Source organism: Apostichopus japonicus, chromosome 6 (genome assembly GCF_037975245.1).
Source record: "Apostichopus japonicus isolate 1M-3 chromosome 6, ASM3797524v1, whole genome shotgun sequence".
In the NCBI taxonomy this organism is placed as follows: domain Eukaryota; kingdom Metazoa; phylum Echinodermata; class Holothuroidea; order Aspidochirotida; family Stichopodidae; genus Apostichopus; species Apostichopus japonicus.
The window spans coordinates 17,938,448-17,955,602 of NC_092566.1; the positions used below are offsets into that span (position 1 = coordinate 17,938,448).

Consider the following 17,155-nt stretch of genomic DNA (forward strand, 5'->3'; position numbering starts at 1 on the left):
GCCAAAAATTGAAAAAATCATAAGGATATACCCTTACCAAAATGTCAAATTTCGACCAAAAATCGAATCTTTCGGATTTCGATCAGGATGGATTATATCGATTCCCGTAACTCATATCTGTTGTTTAATCCATAAAAATCGGTTGACTGAGCTATCATTTTCATACAAATGACATTTGAACATTCATATCAATATTATTATTAAATTTTCTATCAGATATGGACCTATTATGGCAGTTTTATTGCCTGGTTGGTAACAGAATGGACCGCTCTATCACATGGACCTGTTTTGGGAACAATTAAAAAAATCACGATTTCGGCCAAAAATTGAAAAAATCATAAGGCTATACCCTTACCAAAATGTCAAATTTCGACCAAAAATCGAATCTTTCGGATTTCGATCAGGATGGATTATATCGATTCCCGTAACTCATATCTGTTGTTTAATCCATGAAAGTCGGTTTACTGAGCTATCATTTTCATACAAATGACATTTGAACATTCATATCAATATTATTATTAAATTTTCTATCAGATATGGACCTATTATGGCAGTTTTATTGCCTGGTTGGTAACAGAATGGACCGCTCTATCACATGGACCTGTTTTGGGAACAATTAAAAAAAATCACGATTTCGGCCAAAAATTGAAAAAATCATAAGGATATACCCTTACCAAAATGTCAAATTTCGACCAAAAATCGAATCTTTCGGATTTCGATCAGGATGGATTATATCGATTCCCGTAACTCATATCTGTTGTTTAATCCATAAAAATCGGTTGACTGAGCTATCATTTTCATACAAATGACATTTGAACATTCATATCAATATTATTATTAAATTTTCTATCAGATATGGACCTATTATGGCAGTTTTATTGCCTGGTTGGTAACAGAATGGACCGCTCTATCACATGGACCTGTTTTGGGAACAATTAAAAAAATCACGATTTCGGCCAAAAATTGAAAAAATCATAAGGCTATACCCTTACCAAAATGTCAAATTTCGACCAAAAATCGAATCTTTCGGATTTCGATCAGGATGGATTATATCGATTCCCGTAACTCATATCTGTTGTTTAATCCATAAAAATCGGTTGACTGAGCTATCATTTTCATACAAATGACATTTGAACATTCATATCAATATTATTATTAAATTTTCTATCAGATATGGACCTATTATGGCAGTTTTATTGCCTGGTTGGTAACAGAATGGACCGCTCTATCACATGGACCTGTTTTGGGAACAATTAAAAAAATCACGATTTCGGCCAAAAATTGAAAAAATCATAAGGCTATACCCTTACCAAAATGTCAAATTTCGACCAAAAATCGAATCTTTCGGATTTCGATCAGGATGGATTATATCGATTCCCGTAACTCATATCTGTTGTTTAATCCATAAAAATCGGTTGACTGAGCTATCATTTTCATACAAATGACATTTGAACATTCATATCAATATTATTATTAAATTTTCTATCAGATATGGACCTATTATGGCAGTTTTATTGCCTGGTTGGTAACAGAATGGACCGCTCTATCACATGGACCTGTTTTGGGAACAATTAAAAAAATCACGATTTCGGCCAAAAATTGAAAAAATCATAAGGCTATACCCTTACCAAAATGTCAAATTTCGACCAAAAATCGAATCTTTCGGATTTCGATCAGGATGGATTATATCGATTCCCGTAACTCATATCTGTTGTTTAATCCATAAAAATCGGTTGACTGAGCTATCATTTTCATACAAATGACATTTGAACATTCATATCAATATTATTATTAAATTTTCTATCAGATATGGACCTATTATGGCAGTTTTATTGCCTGGTTGGTAACAGAATGGACCGCTCTATCACATGGACCTGTTTTGGGAACAATTAAAAAATCACGATTTCGGCCAAAAATTGAAAAATCATCAGGCTATAAAATGTCAAATTTCGACCAAAAATCGAATCTTTCGGATTTCGATCAGGATGGATTATATCGATTCCCGTAACTCATATCTGTTGTTTAATCCATAAAAATCGGTTGACTGAGCTATCATTTTCATACAAATGACATTTGAACATTCATATCAATATTATTATTAAATTTTCTATCAGATATGGACCTATTATGGCAGTTTTATTGCCTGGTTGGTAACAGAATGGACCGCTCTATCACATGGACCTGTTTTGGGAACAATTAAAAAATCACGATTTCGGCCAAAAATTGAAAAAATCATAAGGCTATACCCTTACCAAAATGTCAAATTTCGACCAAAAATCGAATCTTTCGGATTTCGATCAGGATGGATTATATCGATTCCCGTAACTCATATCTGTTGTTTAATCCATAAAAATCGGTTGACTGAGCTATCATTTTCATAAAAATGACATTTGAACATTCATATCAATATAATTATTAAATTTTCTATCAGATATGGACCTATTATGGCAGTTTTATTGCTTGGTTGGTAACAGAATGGACCGCTCTATCACATGGACCTGTTTTGGGAACAATTAAAAAAATCACGATTTCGGCCAAAAATTGAAAAAATCATAAGGCTATACCCTTACCAAAATGTCAAATTTCGACCAAAAATCGAATCTTTCGGATTTCGATCAGGATGGATTATATCGATTCCCGTAACTCATATCTGTTGTTTAATCCATAAAAATCGGTTGACTGAGCTATCATTTTCATAAAAATGACATTTGAATATTTATATCAATATTATCGAATTTTCCTATTATATCGCAGATTTATTGCCTGGTTGGTAACAGAATTTGCCGCTCTATCACAAAATCCTTGCAAACTAAACACATTTGCCGAAAAATGTTTCAAAAGGGTATAGCATCCGTTTTCGTAATCAGTTTCGTGAGATCTGACAAAATCATAAGATATATATTTACCAAATTTTGTCCGAAAAAGTCAACTTTCTCAGATATCAGTCTCGATATTTCTAATGGATCCATTGGGTCCAGAAACACATTGACCCCTTGATAACCCTCTCTTACAAGGTATTGTAGTGGAGAAAATACCTATTATTCACATGACTTTCGGAACAAGTGTCTATTAAGAGTTTGTTAGGCGTTAAGTTGCATCTTAGACACTTTCCTACAACATACGAATGTCTCCTTTATGCTGATGATGTCATCATTGTCCCCTTAAATACATATTGAAGTTTTACAAAGTCGATTGTTAATGGGGGAAAAAAAATCCGCGAAATCGATTGTTCCAGGGGTTCGTTGTAGTCGTGTGAACATTAATTAAAATGCCAATGATTTGGGACTTGGCTTTGTTTATTGGAATCTATAACGATAATGGCTGCACGCTTCCGCTTTTTGAAAAATGCAACTTATATCAATACGGATGGGACCAATCAAACCCCAACAAGAACAGAACACTAGGCAAGCAACCAACAAAAAATACGTGATTGAAACAATGTTTATCTTGATTAATTTTATTACTTATAGATTCTTTGAAGAAATTGGGTTAAGTAAGTAGATTAACTGAAACGCTAGTATAGCTAGTGATTACTTTTACTAATAGCCCCGTAAATACAATTACGTTTAATCATTGAATAATAAATGACCTCCACACTATGCATACCATGCGTGGTATGGTAAAACTGTACATAGGGATATAATGTAGGAATTAAACATGTGTTTGGTACCACTACACGTTACGTTAAACCAGATCCATATATGTCTATATTTGGAATAAAACTGTTGAGGTCATGCAACAATATCCATCTAAGAATAACACTGCGGATTTACAGACAAACATTTAGCCTATGTACAGCAAATCCATATAAAATATTGTATATAGACTATACTCTTTCAATCTTAGCAAATATTACCATTTGGGTTAAGCATGTGCTTAACTAAACGCTAATGGTGTAGTTTAGCGGTTATGTGATCATATATGGTATGAATAGGGCCTAAATGCAAGAATTGAGGCTACAATCCCTCTTCCATTATCAACACTTTTAACTGTTACTATATTTCAATGTACATATCACAAACAATTATTTGGGTAATATATGAGTTATCTGACGTGATCAATCAATGAATCGTAATTTTGCGGTCATCAGTATTGGTTTCCAAATGTTATCATGCTACAAAAATTGTTAAAATTTTTCAAAATCAGAGACCTAAAAATGATCTGATCCTCCATTTTGTTTCGAGGCATAGAGTAGTGTTAGTTTTAGGTAGCTGAACGTCTCAGTGAGATAGACGCGTTGAGGGTAGCGGTCAAATATGCACCTCAGTGACCATTCTTGGACTTTCTAGCATATTTCGGGGAAATGCTGATGACTTTTAAGCTAGTCTTGCAAAATTCCTTCTAGATGTTCTATTTAGATGATCATACAAGTGTGTAATCTTATCATTCAGAAGAATTGCTTCGTAATTACTACGGAAGAAAGCAACCACATCGATTTTAAAAAGCGTGCGTTAACATGAGAAATCGGTGGAAGGCTACATAGAGCATAATTTACAGCAAAATTAAAAACGGAAAAATGATAAACCATAACACCAAACAATTATTTATTAAAAGGATAAGACGAAAAGAATTTTCCCCACGAATTGCCGTGGTGGATGGAACGAATGTTACTCAAAAATTGTCATTTATTTTTAAGGGTTTGAATGCAATCAAATGTTTCAAATGGTATGGTCAATATAGTCAGTTAATTGGAACTAATCTCACACGTTTTATTTAACAAAATTTTGTAACGTATCAAGAGCCCCAACCGATGTAACCACAAACTATCAACAAAAGTAAACAAGAAAATCAAACTATTAATTGTCAACAACTTCTCACCTATGTTTCCATTTGGTTTCTGTTTCGCGTTGATTAATGTTCATCATTTTTTAATGACATCGTTTGTTAATGTTTACCTTAATTAGTGGGAATAAGTGATGATTAATTAATCAATTAATAAATGTTTGTCGTGCAGTTTCTCTTTCATTTCAATTCTCTCAAATTGTCAAAGAGTAGCTGATGGAAGTAATGATAAGTTTTAATTCTGTGTAATATCTTGATACATCGGATAAGTTTATTTCAATTTGAAAATACAGAATACGCCGACGAACAACGGATTGAATAATACGATGCTGTGATGGCCTGCGCTGAAAAAACATTATTTTTATATGAAGGCCGAGAATTATTCCTACTTCATAATAAACTAAGGAAACTATGAACATATTTCAAGGGCAGCATTTTAAAACTGATCTCAAAATACATAGGCATAGGCAAATACTTTCACATGAAAAAGAGGCACAAATGCCGACAACGGCAAGCAACTACATATATTTCCGAAATGTTCCGAAATAATTTGGATGTTTACCTCAAGTCAAATCGTCAATAAAAAAAAAATGATATGAATTCTGGGATAAAGCTTTATCGAGATTTTACAGATTTGGGGGGGGGGGGTTATATTTAGATGTAATCATTTGCATAAACTATCTGAAAGACGAAAATATTTATTACTAAAAATACATGATTATCAGTGGTTGCGTTACCTTTGAGATAGCGATGTTTTTATATTATATCACCAATCGAATGGAAACGTTTGCTAGCTAACATAATAATTATCAATTACAAATCTTGGAATAGATATACAAAAAACGAAAACGAAATTTCATTTCATTTATACATCCCAGTTCAACCAATGAAGTGATAAAATAGAAGAAAAAGGTATAGCTGCGATCGTTCTTGTTCGAGTAATTTCTCGATTTGAAATCCGAGTTGTGTTTAGTAACGCCACATCGACGAACCTCCGTCAACCTCATCACGCCCATCTGACCAATAGTCATCTTTCTTTCCACTATTCTGAAAGGTAAAATAATATTGTTATTCCATAAACATATATCCAACTCTTTTTAAGGAAAATTCTGAAGAAGAATGTCATGTGTCACTTTGTAAATATGCTATTCTTAAAAGTCTTGCAAAGTTTGTCGGACAACAGTCTTCACAAATGCCTGAGAAGACCAGCATAAATTATAGGCAGCGAATCATGTACTTCGATAAACCTTCGTTATTTCCATTTTCGATTTAATTATTGTTTACCTTATAATAACCTTCTACTTCATCTGGGTCCATGTAAGGGAATCCGGTCTTCTTTTTCTTGTATTGTTCCGGTTGAGCGCCTCCATATTTGGTCGTTCCACCCGTCTTTCTATCTTTGTACTTCAGTATCGGAGGGAAACAAACAGATATAAGTAAGTTATTATGGTGACGCAAAATAAAAAAAATAAAAAAACATTGTGTTTGTGCGTTCAAGTTTGCTCAAAATTATTCATTTGATTTTCCCAGGCAGGTTGCTTTCGTCCACGTATTATGTAGAGTTGTAGAGTAAACCATTTCTCAGTTATTGACTGCATTGAGCAATTTTAGAATTCTTACTGTCCTTTATAGTTCGCTTTTACACTTTTCAATGTTTCTTTTTTCTCGTTTACCATAAACACAAAATAGCCTCCTACAGACCAGTCGCTTTGCAGCCTATTCTGCAGTTTAACATCTTTGCAGGACTTACTATATATAACGACTGTAACATGTGTTACCATGTTCATCCCACAGTTCAGCAAATACTGATGTACGATTCAAATCCACAACCAGAAGGAACTGATAACTCTACAAGGCCCAGGTGGAAATCGTTTATAGCATTTATTTCTACGAAGATGTATATTCCATCTTTAATCGATAAATCTTAATTATACACAATAACACACTGCGATGAACAGTATATGACAAAATGACACACCGTGGTCCAAAAATAATAATAAAACGTTATGAGTTTCAGAATAGAAATTAATTTTAATTTACGTTTACGGTGTCAGGCTCTTCATTGACTCGCCGGTATGACACACGGGAAGGGGATATTCTCTCTTGTGTCGTCCGACATATATATTTAACTTCATTGATCACAAATAGCTCGATCAGAACTTGTACTGCATGCAACTTCCTCGCATATCTTGCAAATCATTATTTGTTATAAAGTTATCTCAGGTGTTGTTAAGCCAGTGCTATTTCAAGACCAATTTGAACAGGACAATAAATACTATTTCACAAAGTTTACATCAACTGTACCGGCCAGAATAATAGGTGTCACGTTACTGGTGAGTGATTTTGCATAGGCCTCTATATCTTAATATCTGATTCAATATTATTTCTTAGCAACACCATCCGACCTTATCATCCTGAATTAGTCCTAAAAGATAGATAATCTTGCACGTACTCCTTAAACACTTTTGCATGTATATAGATGAAGGGTTTTTGCGACTAACTCTCCTCACATCGTAATAATTTGTACACACTAAGTTTTCCAAAGTCGGCACGGAATAACGATCAATAATATGTTACCTCGTCTCTTTGCAAATCCAGCATCAATCTCGTATCTTCCAACTCTCTTCGAAGGGATTCAAGCTCTCCCGCTGCTTTTTCCCTATCTTTGCGTTCTTTTTCGAAATCCTTGCGGTACTGCAATACCTGTACAATGAGCCACCAAAACGATAAAATCATCATCGTTTGCTAAAACAAACTAACTGTATTATAAGAAATAATATTTAAAGCGGTTAAAACAACATTTCTGGCATTTCATACTGGATGGTTTACTGACCGGTCGACCAACCCACCGGTGTCTGTATGACTGACTAACTTGATAATGGACTGACCCAAACTTTAACAAAGATCGTTTCTAAAATATTGACTTCATTTCAAAAGAATGTTAATTTTTCCATAAACCAAAAAGCAGATAGATGTACTGGTTATCTACCACAGAAAAACAAAACCGTTTTTTTAAAGTTCACAGCTTCGTGACGAATTGATCAAGTTTTCTTTTTACAGATCATGTAATATGTTCTCTTCGACAAATACATTATTGAGTTAGACAGTTCGCATAACGTTACCAAGATCTATGCTCAAACATTGTGGGAAAGAATTCAATTCGTTACAGAAAGTATGAAATGCACAAGTATGCCCCATTATAACGTTAACGAAGACAAGTGTCCCTTGCAATGGCCGATCCATGCTTTCTCGGAAGATGTGCCGGGCGGCAACTGTCGGTAAACGAATTTAACGCAATACCGAAAGAGGGATGCTTAAGTAAACATCGCTAGTAAGTAAGGAATGGCCTTTTAAAGCGTGCTCAATTTTGCCAGTACGTATATTTTATCTCGAGCAAAATATATTTGCAGCTTAGTTTTAGTATATTGATATGATATTTCAACTATTTGAATCTATTGCCTTGGAACTGTTTATAGAAATTTCGTGACATGTAGTCATTACAGAATACAGAACAGAATTTAAAAAAAGAGAAAACGGTCTAAATGGACTTAAAAGAATCTATAAATTTGCTGATCAAAACAACTACATTCAGTTCAGATTCTTATTAGTAACTGGAAAGTATTCATGCCTGAAGGCATACATCAATTTTGTCATGTTTTTCTAAAAAGTTTTTTACTCTCATTCTCCCATTTCAGCGCGCCCCCCCCCTAAACCAGGCGCCCGGGCCACGTGCCCTTCCTTGACCCCCTAGCTACGCCACTGTACATACCTGCTCTTTCAGAAACAAGATATCATCCTCTGGGGTGTTGTCTGGTTGAGCTTGGGCTGGTTTGGATGCTGCTTTCTTAGCCATCTTTTCTGAACGGATTCTGCGAGCATGGTAGCCATCGTTTGGTGGGGCTTTTGCCTGTTGAGCCAACTTGATAGTTTCTTGAAAAGTTTCCATCGGTGCTACGGATCCCTCGTGCAAGTTCACGTCAGCAGATTGAACAACGTTTTCCGTACGCCTCTGCTCCTTTGGAGAGTAATACAAATCATGATATAGTTGCTCTATGATTCGAAGGGAAATACGTACACGAACACAGTACTCGAGTATACTTCGGCAAATCTTCGTACTTATCTCGTAAGTTACCTAAAGTACTCGTCACCATACAAGTACTAACGGGCTCATCTTCATGTGCTTAAAATATCGTTGTACTCGATTGATGGTACCAAGTACTCGCTTAGGACGAATATTTTATGAGTACATATAAAATGAGTATACATATAAATAAAAAAAACTCAATTATACAGAAATGTAACAATAGCAACATTCTGAACCGCATATTGTGTGGACCCATTTGATATCCCATATAATGCTATACTCTACAGTGATACTACTCAGGTGTCTCTATTACACTATACTAGTGAAGCTACAACTGCTTATAGGGTGTACGAAGAGGAATGCATAGGCGATGTGTATTGTCATCCTGCGGATAACTTATTAACAGGATTGCACTGCACGTATGACTACATTTTGCATAAGGTTCTTGTACAGTCCATAGATCAAAGGTACTCTTATTTGAAAGAAGGTTTCGGTTTTTGATAGTCTGAACCACAAAGGTGTACAAGATAGCGTAGTACAATATTCCGCACTGTGTCTGTACTGTACTCTGTATTTTACAGTACTCTGTAACATATCGTTCTGTCGGAACCTTAAATATTCGATGAAAACTTCTTAGTAGTCTCGTTTGTGTTTACTACCGAATTTTAAAAACAGGGATGATGGAAAATGGACTAATCTAAGCGTGAATCTTGGACCTTCACGAAACAAGTCATATTGGAGATATGAGGCGTTATGAAATCAATTCTAATTCTAATTTGACATAGACAACCCAAACCCAACTCAACTTATTATAGGTTGTCCATAAAGTCGTGATTACCCATAGCGCTACCACTGGCCCCGAACACTTGGCGATTTATGAGCGCTCACAAACCAACGTCTTCTGTTGACGACCGATGATCACATGCACCATTATTTCGCGGTGATTCTATAACGCCGGCGGGCGAGAGCACGAGACCAGGCTCAACAATACAATCATGGCGTTGTTTTTAGTCGTGGAAACCCATATTTTCACACATATGCTCGACACTTAACAACTGATTAGACCTTCTCTTCCTTCCGTGCTTCATTGCATTTGATAACACTGGGCAAGTTTTTGGTCGTGAATTGTCTAAAATTGCCGACCGCCAGACCAGAAAACGCTATATGTTGAGTTTCCCCCCACAGAAGAGGACACGACTTGACTACTGACTACCTTTAAACAGTCGAACACTACGTACGTTTCCACGTTTTTTCCTTTTACGAAGGTCGTGTTCTACTGGGCAGTGTAGCGGCCAGATGACGTTGAGACACCTGTCGGCAACACTGAAAGATAATCCTATAACACCATGCATGACGACAAATCGTAACACTTACCCACTTCTTTTCCGTCTTTCCGCCAGAGAGCGCATTCTGCTTGAGCAAGTCTTTGGAGAGTTTTTCCACCTGCCTCTTCTCCTCGATCAGTCTTCTGAGCCTTTCCTTTAGCTCAGACCTCTCAGTTCTAAGCCTAACCAGCTCCGTCTGTTACCAAAAAACAATATAAATCTGGTTGTTTACATTGTCTTGTAGATTTCTTAAAGAAGAAATGGTGCGACCAAATGAAATATTGGAACTTATATTTTTACTCTAATCACAATTTTGTCAACGTAATTTGACGAATCACAACAAAACTAATGTTCATACACAAACCCGTACCTGCATATCTGTAACTTGACTTTCCGTAGCATTCAGGATAGAGTCCATCTGCCTGTTCTGATCTGAAGATGACGATTCCGCAATTTCGAGTCTTTCTTCCAAACTTTTAATGATCGCGTTCTTTTCATTCATTTCTTTATTGTGATCATCTCGCTTTTTGCGACTGAATGAGTCCCATTCGCGGTTTGCCTCTATGGCCTGAAATTGGTCATTTCAAAAATAATAATCATAATAAAAAGTCGAGAAGAATATTTCATAACACGATCATGTTGAAAATTAAAATCATATTTCTGTAAAGAGGTAGTTAGTCCGGCTTGCCAAACGCCGCGCCACGGTTAGGCAGCAATTTGTGGTTGCTACATAGATAATCTGTAAACGCAAACGATATGTGTAGGTCCACCCAAATGTACTATACTGTACTGAGACGATATGCGTGCGTCAATCCATTTGTACTGCAGACGATACTAATCCAGGCGTACTAACGAAGAGGTGTTTTATTACTATAAGACGTTGTGATATTGCTTTGTTTTCCTTGGTCTGAAAATTCGTTTTGCAAGGACGAGCATAAAGGGATTGATATATTGAATTCAGTAAATAATTATAAAAAACGTTATTGATGAAATTGGTTTGATATGTACAAAACAAATGACACACTGGTTTTGGCGTCTTTGAATCAATGACATGGGATTATTAAATATATAGTTTTGATGACAACAGTTTGTTTGAAGCAATGCGTAGACTCTGAAACATCAAAGTAAAATAATTATTCTTAATCACTTTCCGATACATCACGACTGATGAATTATTCATCAGTCGTTAATCAGTAATAAGAGTGTCGAATTTTACCTCCTTAAGATGACGTTTGAGCTTAAGGTAATTATTCCGCTGCTTCAGAAAGGCCTCTTCGGAGTACTTCTTGGGGTTGGTTTGCTTCTCCTGTGTTTAAAGAAAACAAATTTAACATAGTTGTTAGTTTTTTGTGTCAAGAATATTTTATTACATGTACTCCAAGTTACACGGTAAAGCTTCGCATTTCACTCGACTGTCAATTCTTAAATATGTAATGCGCATGGGCGGCGATCCTGGGGGGGGGAAGGGGGGATATACATGAAAATGGGTGGAGGGGATGTAACACACCATATCCCCCCCCCCCACCAAATGCCAGGGATAAGAATATTTTCATGCCTTTATATGCATCATCGTGAATGTACGGCTCTTTTTTAGCTTCATTTCTCGCCTACCATAAACGCAGTGCGATATTTTCAAATAAACCGTCTTTATAAAGCAAGAATAGTTGACTGTAGGCTTCATTGGCCCTTTAACAACAAAATGTATTATTGCGCCCACCGTATTGATATAGTACATATATGCACCCTCATAGTATTCATATAGGCCCTATAGTAGGCCTACACACGTACATGTATGTTCCCTCGAACCGCTGAGAATCTCATGTTACCAGGGTAATGCTTAATACACGTTTCACCTGGATGCCCTAGCAAGCGGTACCTAGGAATGTAACTATGTGTAATTGTGTATTGCATAGGCCTATAATAGCCTGCATGAGGCCATTTTCTTCATGGAATAATAGAAAAGAGCTCTCGAACATTCTAACGTAGTGCCTGAAACAAGATTGACAGGGGCAATTTTCCCAAAATAACACCCGATATTTAAAAAAAAAGTATTTTGGATCCTGATTATAAGATATTTCGGACATGATATCCCTATTTTAAAGTTGGGTATATGCCGCTTGGAAACCTCGGGAAGTGCCGTTTCCGGCCATCTAAATGGTTTGTAAATCCCAAAATTTTCTTGTACGCTTCGCGCCAACTCATGGTGGCGCTACGCTTAGATAGTCAACAAGGTCATATCCCCCCCACTCTGAAGTACGGATCGCCGCCCATGGTAATGCGTACAAATTATATGAAGTTAAGTGTGGCTAGGGTAAATAGCCACTTGATAACAGACATAACTTGAATTAAAAATGTAAAAGTTCTCCTCAACAAAATACACATAGGGTAAAAATGGCCAACATTAGAGAAAAGTGAAAATTGGAAAAGAAATTATAATCATACCGATTGATCTTGGCGTTTTGGTGGTGGTCGTTCGTCTTGTTGGGAAGAAGCAAGCAATGCCTCAGCCAGTTCCCTACGTAAAGAGAGAACAAAACATTATCTTATTATTCATCACAACCCATCTAAACAAACAGCTACTGTGCTTAATTGAACAATCGTTGGCTAGAGAGGTTTAGTGTGAGTAGTATTGTCTGTAAAACTAACCACTAGACTGATATTTGCTTTTCTAGCAACCACGTTCGGGAGCATAAACTTCAGTTTGATTGCCCTCAAATTAATGAGAGCAAATGTTGTTACTCTACTGTACTAACACGGTACATGTGTGATTTGACGTCTGTTGTGTAAGTGGATGATAACTCGTAAATAAAAACCTGATATATTTAGTATTATTTACACAATCCCATCATTCTCTCATACGGTCCCTAATTTGTCGAATCTTCACAGTTCTGACTTTGGTATACGAAAGAAAGTTAACTCACTTTTCCTCTCTCAGTTGCGCCATTTCAGTCTGTGAGGGAGAACAAGAAGTAAGATAGTTCATGATGAATGGAACAAGGTCAAGGAAAGATAAAACCAGACGTTATCATGATATGGCACAAAACGGTGACTTCGTTTCGTGTGTTCTCTTAATGTCGTGCAATGTGTTATCTATGTTTCTGCGTATGCCGAACGCTTTTGTCGACACATCCTTAACAGAAACGACTCAAATATTATACAGTGTGTGTACAAAAGAAAACAAAGTGTATCTTGAGGAATATTCTATAAATTTAATTAATCAATTTACAGGTATTTTAGGTCTACAGCACAGCATTGCCAATGCGCGAAGGTATGGTTGATTTTTCCCTTGCTTCGAATGTTTGGAATGTTTGGAATGTAATGGAATGTTTGGAATGTATAGTACAATCATTCTGTTCAAACAGAATGGAATCAAATCACACGTTTGAAGGATACAACCAAACCAATACCCAACGTGAAATAGATCATTATTACTGTTGTCATGTATACGAATATTTGGAGTCCCAGTATCGCGAAGTTAGCGTATACCACTTAACCTTATTTACTTCCATTGGCTCCTTAGTATACGGTTACTATCATTCTCTTTCATATAATAGGTTACCGAATGCAAACCCGGAAACGAGAAATTAAATCAAAGAATTCGGTAGAAGTGGTCGCAGCTATGTTACTTTTAATGAGAGAGTTTACAACACATAAATCAATAAGCAGTAGTATGGGAACAGGTATAGAAGTAGAACATATATCATATTATACAAATTTCACATTTTCGACTGATAAACGTGCCACGCCGTTCTCTCGATATCTTACAAAGAAAGCAAGATGTTTCTTATATTCTTCTTGGATTTATGTTAAATTAGGCAACCTTGTTTGTTTCGGTTCATGTTTCATTACAATAAGGGGAATATCCTGTGGTGCATGGTACATAATTCGTCCAATCACATGTTCTCAATTATTTCTGTTACCTTATACTCTTACCTTCAGTTTCTTGTTCTCGTGATCAAGTCTAAGAATCTTCTGCAGAGTGTCTCCCATTGCAATACCAATAGATGTTAATTGGTCTTTATTCTCCTCTGCAAATCCGGTATATACCGCTGACAATCTCTCGATATCTTCCAATGTGCCATCCTGTTCACGTCGTCTCTCATTCCGTATCTCCTAAATGATAAATAAGCCCCAGTAAATGAATCGGTAAATATATTCAAAAACAAAAACAAGAAGGAATTATACTAATTGCAGGATTCATTTACTCATAAAACATCCATGACACTGTTCATAGCATATATGATGTTATCGTACAGCAACATATATTCTCTAAGTTACAGAAGTCAAACAGATCTTCATTCCAATGTCTTTCGGTTCCTGTTTTACTGTATAAATAGGCAGATAGAATACATACTCTTTCCCCAAAATATTAATTGGGAAGGCGGTTACGAAATGAAGATCGTAATATTCACTTATTGTTAATCATCTCAAATTTTCATTATTTAACATATTTCGGAAAACGAAGGTTTTGGCTTCCCACAGCATTTAGACGTAGTCGTACCCTACTACGTCACTCTGAATGAAAGTTGCCATTTTATTCTTTGAAAAACTTCAAACATGTGATAAGAAATTATTATAATTTATATATATATATATATATATATATGTGTGCATATATATGTGTGCATATATATATATATATAAATATGTATATACATATACATATATATATATATATGTATATGTATATATATATATATATATATATATATATATTGCGTTCAGCTGGAATGAGATTTCTACCTTGAGACAAGTAATATTATACTTCTTAAGAATTTTATTACTTACATATACATTCTCGGTTTCCTTCTTTACGATTGGTTCGTTTTCATCCAATGGTGTTCCTCCTCCATGAGTAACGTCCTCTTCTTTAACGCTACTGACCAAGGAAATCGGAGGTAAATCGTCTTCACCTTCAGAGTCGAATCCCGATGTTGGACCAGTCTCTATCTTCGTAATATCTTTTCCTCCAGTTTCTATGCAAGTAATAAAAAGTATATACAAGTATTTATACAAGTATTAAAATAGTTCAAAGTAATAAAGAATAAATGACAGGGCAGGACTGGCCAAACGGATTATATCGGCTAGGTGGTAGTGTATACCGTTATGTAGAGGTTGCCCTATGTACAGCCCGGTCGAGGTTACCTCTTGGTCGCGAGAGGTGCCAGTTCGTGGTCCTAGGCGTCAAAAATACGCAGTTTATTGCAACGTACCATAGCCACCAAGTAGATCCATTAGCAGGTAGCAATGAACGCACCAGTCCGCCACTTGGATGATATCGTCGGGAACGTTTGCGAGAATTATGACCTAGTACTTTTCTAAAGGCCAATATCGGACGTTAGCTTAATGTGAATGGTTATTCAATGCATTCCACCCGGTCGGGACAAGTTTGTCTGTACTGTTATGTCCCGCTTAAGAGCAGTAGTTGTGTCAGTACGAACAGTAAGGAGGTTAGTAACTGTCTGTAATGTCGATACGAGTGTTTTGCAGCATTACATTGGAGGTCAGTTAAGAGACTGGGGTATTAGCATTAGGAATTATCCCAAACTGGCTGATCCATTATTTGTCCTTTTCTGCTTTCCTTGTGCACCGTAGAACAAGCAGCGCAAGTCAGGGACCATGTTACAATAAACGGTGACATTGTCGAGAGGATAAAGGGGTGGCATAAGAAACACTGACACCGGTTACAGGTGCATATAGGGGGTCATTTGTTTAGATCCAGCTGCCTGGCAAAAAATATCTTAGATTAAGTAACTGTTGGGTTTCTCATCTGAAAAGGTCTTCTTAAAGAAAATACCAAAATGAGGTAAAACTGGTCACTAATTGATAGCCTCCTGAAACTATGAATTCGGGTAAGTTGCAAACCAATCTGTTTTCTCCACAATTAGCATATGTGATTTGCTAAACGGCGTAAATCAATTACAACATGGCAAACACGACAGATGATTATGATTACAACCAAGGTGTTATATTCATGTGCGGAGATAAGATCAACTTTCAACATACCCGAGCATTCTTCGCTTAATGGATCGTTCTTTATCAGAAATTCCCATTTTTCCATGTCAACGGCTTTGCTCAAATTCCCTATCAGATTTTCCACGGTTGCATGTTTGCCCTCGCGAGACCGCCAGAGAAGGAGAACGGAAAATACTTGGTCTTCGTTCGTAGAATTGTCACGGATGCTACGTTCAACATCAGTCGCTGGTAAATTGAGATAACACAACGCAAAAGTCTTCCAATCATCTCGGATATTGAAAGCGAGAGTGTTTAATTCATGCTCCGTAACAAGCCGGTCTGAAAGAAAATGTTGAAAACGTTTGATCGGTGTTCTGCCTAATAGTTAGTTGGTGCCTATAGTAAATCATCGTCAGGGGGTGAACAAATGTATTAACATCCTCCAGTGGCGGAGCTAGGGGTATTGATCAGGGGGCGAGAATGGTCTGTAGGGGCGCTTTCGACACTGTCTAAGCGGAGCGCCACCACAGGTTGGCGCGGAGCGTACATAATTTTTTTGAGTGAAGGTACTCCCTATAGATCGCCGGAAATGACCCTTTCCGGGCCTTGCTAATTTGCAGATAAACGAATAATAAATAGGTGTCATCGCCATTTTGTCAGAAAATTACACCAACAAAATGTGACAAATGTCAATAGCTATTTGAGAGCGCAATAAAAAAGTCAATAATCGCAAATAAGTAAAAGTGGTAAAAAGCTGAAAAGGGCGCCAGCAGTCCATTTGAGTCCATCAGGGGGGGGGGGTCATCCGCCCCCTCTGACTGCATGGACGCTCCGCCACTGACAACCTGCATGGAATACATTATACCTATTTATGAATTCTATTATCTGGAAAATTTCGATGGAATGCTGATAGACGTTTCACCTGAGATGAGGTCTTGTATACAGCTTCAATAAAGCAGACCATCTAAAAAAAAAACACGGGTCAGCCGTTAAGTCTGTCGGCTTCATC

The 17,155-nt window shown here is 36.6% G+C and overlaps 1 protein-coding gene across 4 annotated transcripts in view; it reads right to left on the minus strand.

The window, feature by feature from the left end:
* LOC139969185 (uncharacterized) overlaps positions 1–17,155 on the minus strand; it is a 62,129-nt gene that overhangs the window by 34,807 nt on the left and 10,167 nt on the right. For 2 of the 4 annotated variants that reach the window (XM_071974055.1, XM_071974056.1), the window contains exons 3-14: positions 16,198–16,485; positions 14,980–15,167; positions 14,125–14,304; positions 13,113–13,141; positions 12,634–12,706; positions 11,408–11,497; positions 10,562–10,759; positions 10,241–10,387; positions 8,552–8,797; positions 7,360–7,485; positions 6,067–6,186; positions 3,442–5,829 (exon numbers count right to left, since the gene is read on the minus strand). In XM_071974055.1, coding sequence (XP_071830156.1) covers positions 5,752–5,829; positions 6,067–6,186; positions 7,360–7,485; positions 8,552–8,797; positions 10,241–10,387; positions 10,562–10,759; positions 11,408–11,497; positions 12,634–12,706; positions 13,113–13,141; positions 14,125–14,304; positions 14,980–15,167; positions 16,198–16,485 — 1,763 coding nt within the window. In that variant the 3' untranslated portion in view covers positions 3,442–5,751. Of the gene's footprint in view, positions 1–3,441; positions 5,830–6,066; positions 6,187–7,359; positions 7,486–8,551; positions 8,798–10,240; positions 10,388–10,561; positions 10,760–11,407; positions 11,498–12,633; positions 12,707–13,112; positions 13,142–14,124; positions 14,305–14,979; positions 15,168–16,197; positions 16,486–17,155 lie in introns of those variants that run through there. The other 2 variants (XM_071974057.1, XM_071974058.1) reach the window with 2 other exon arrangements.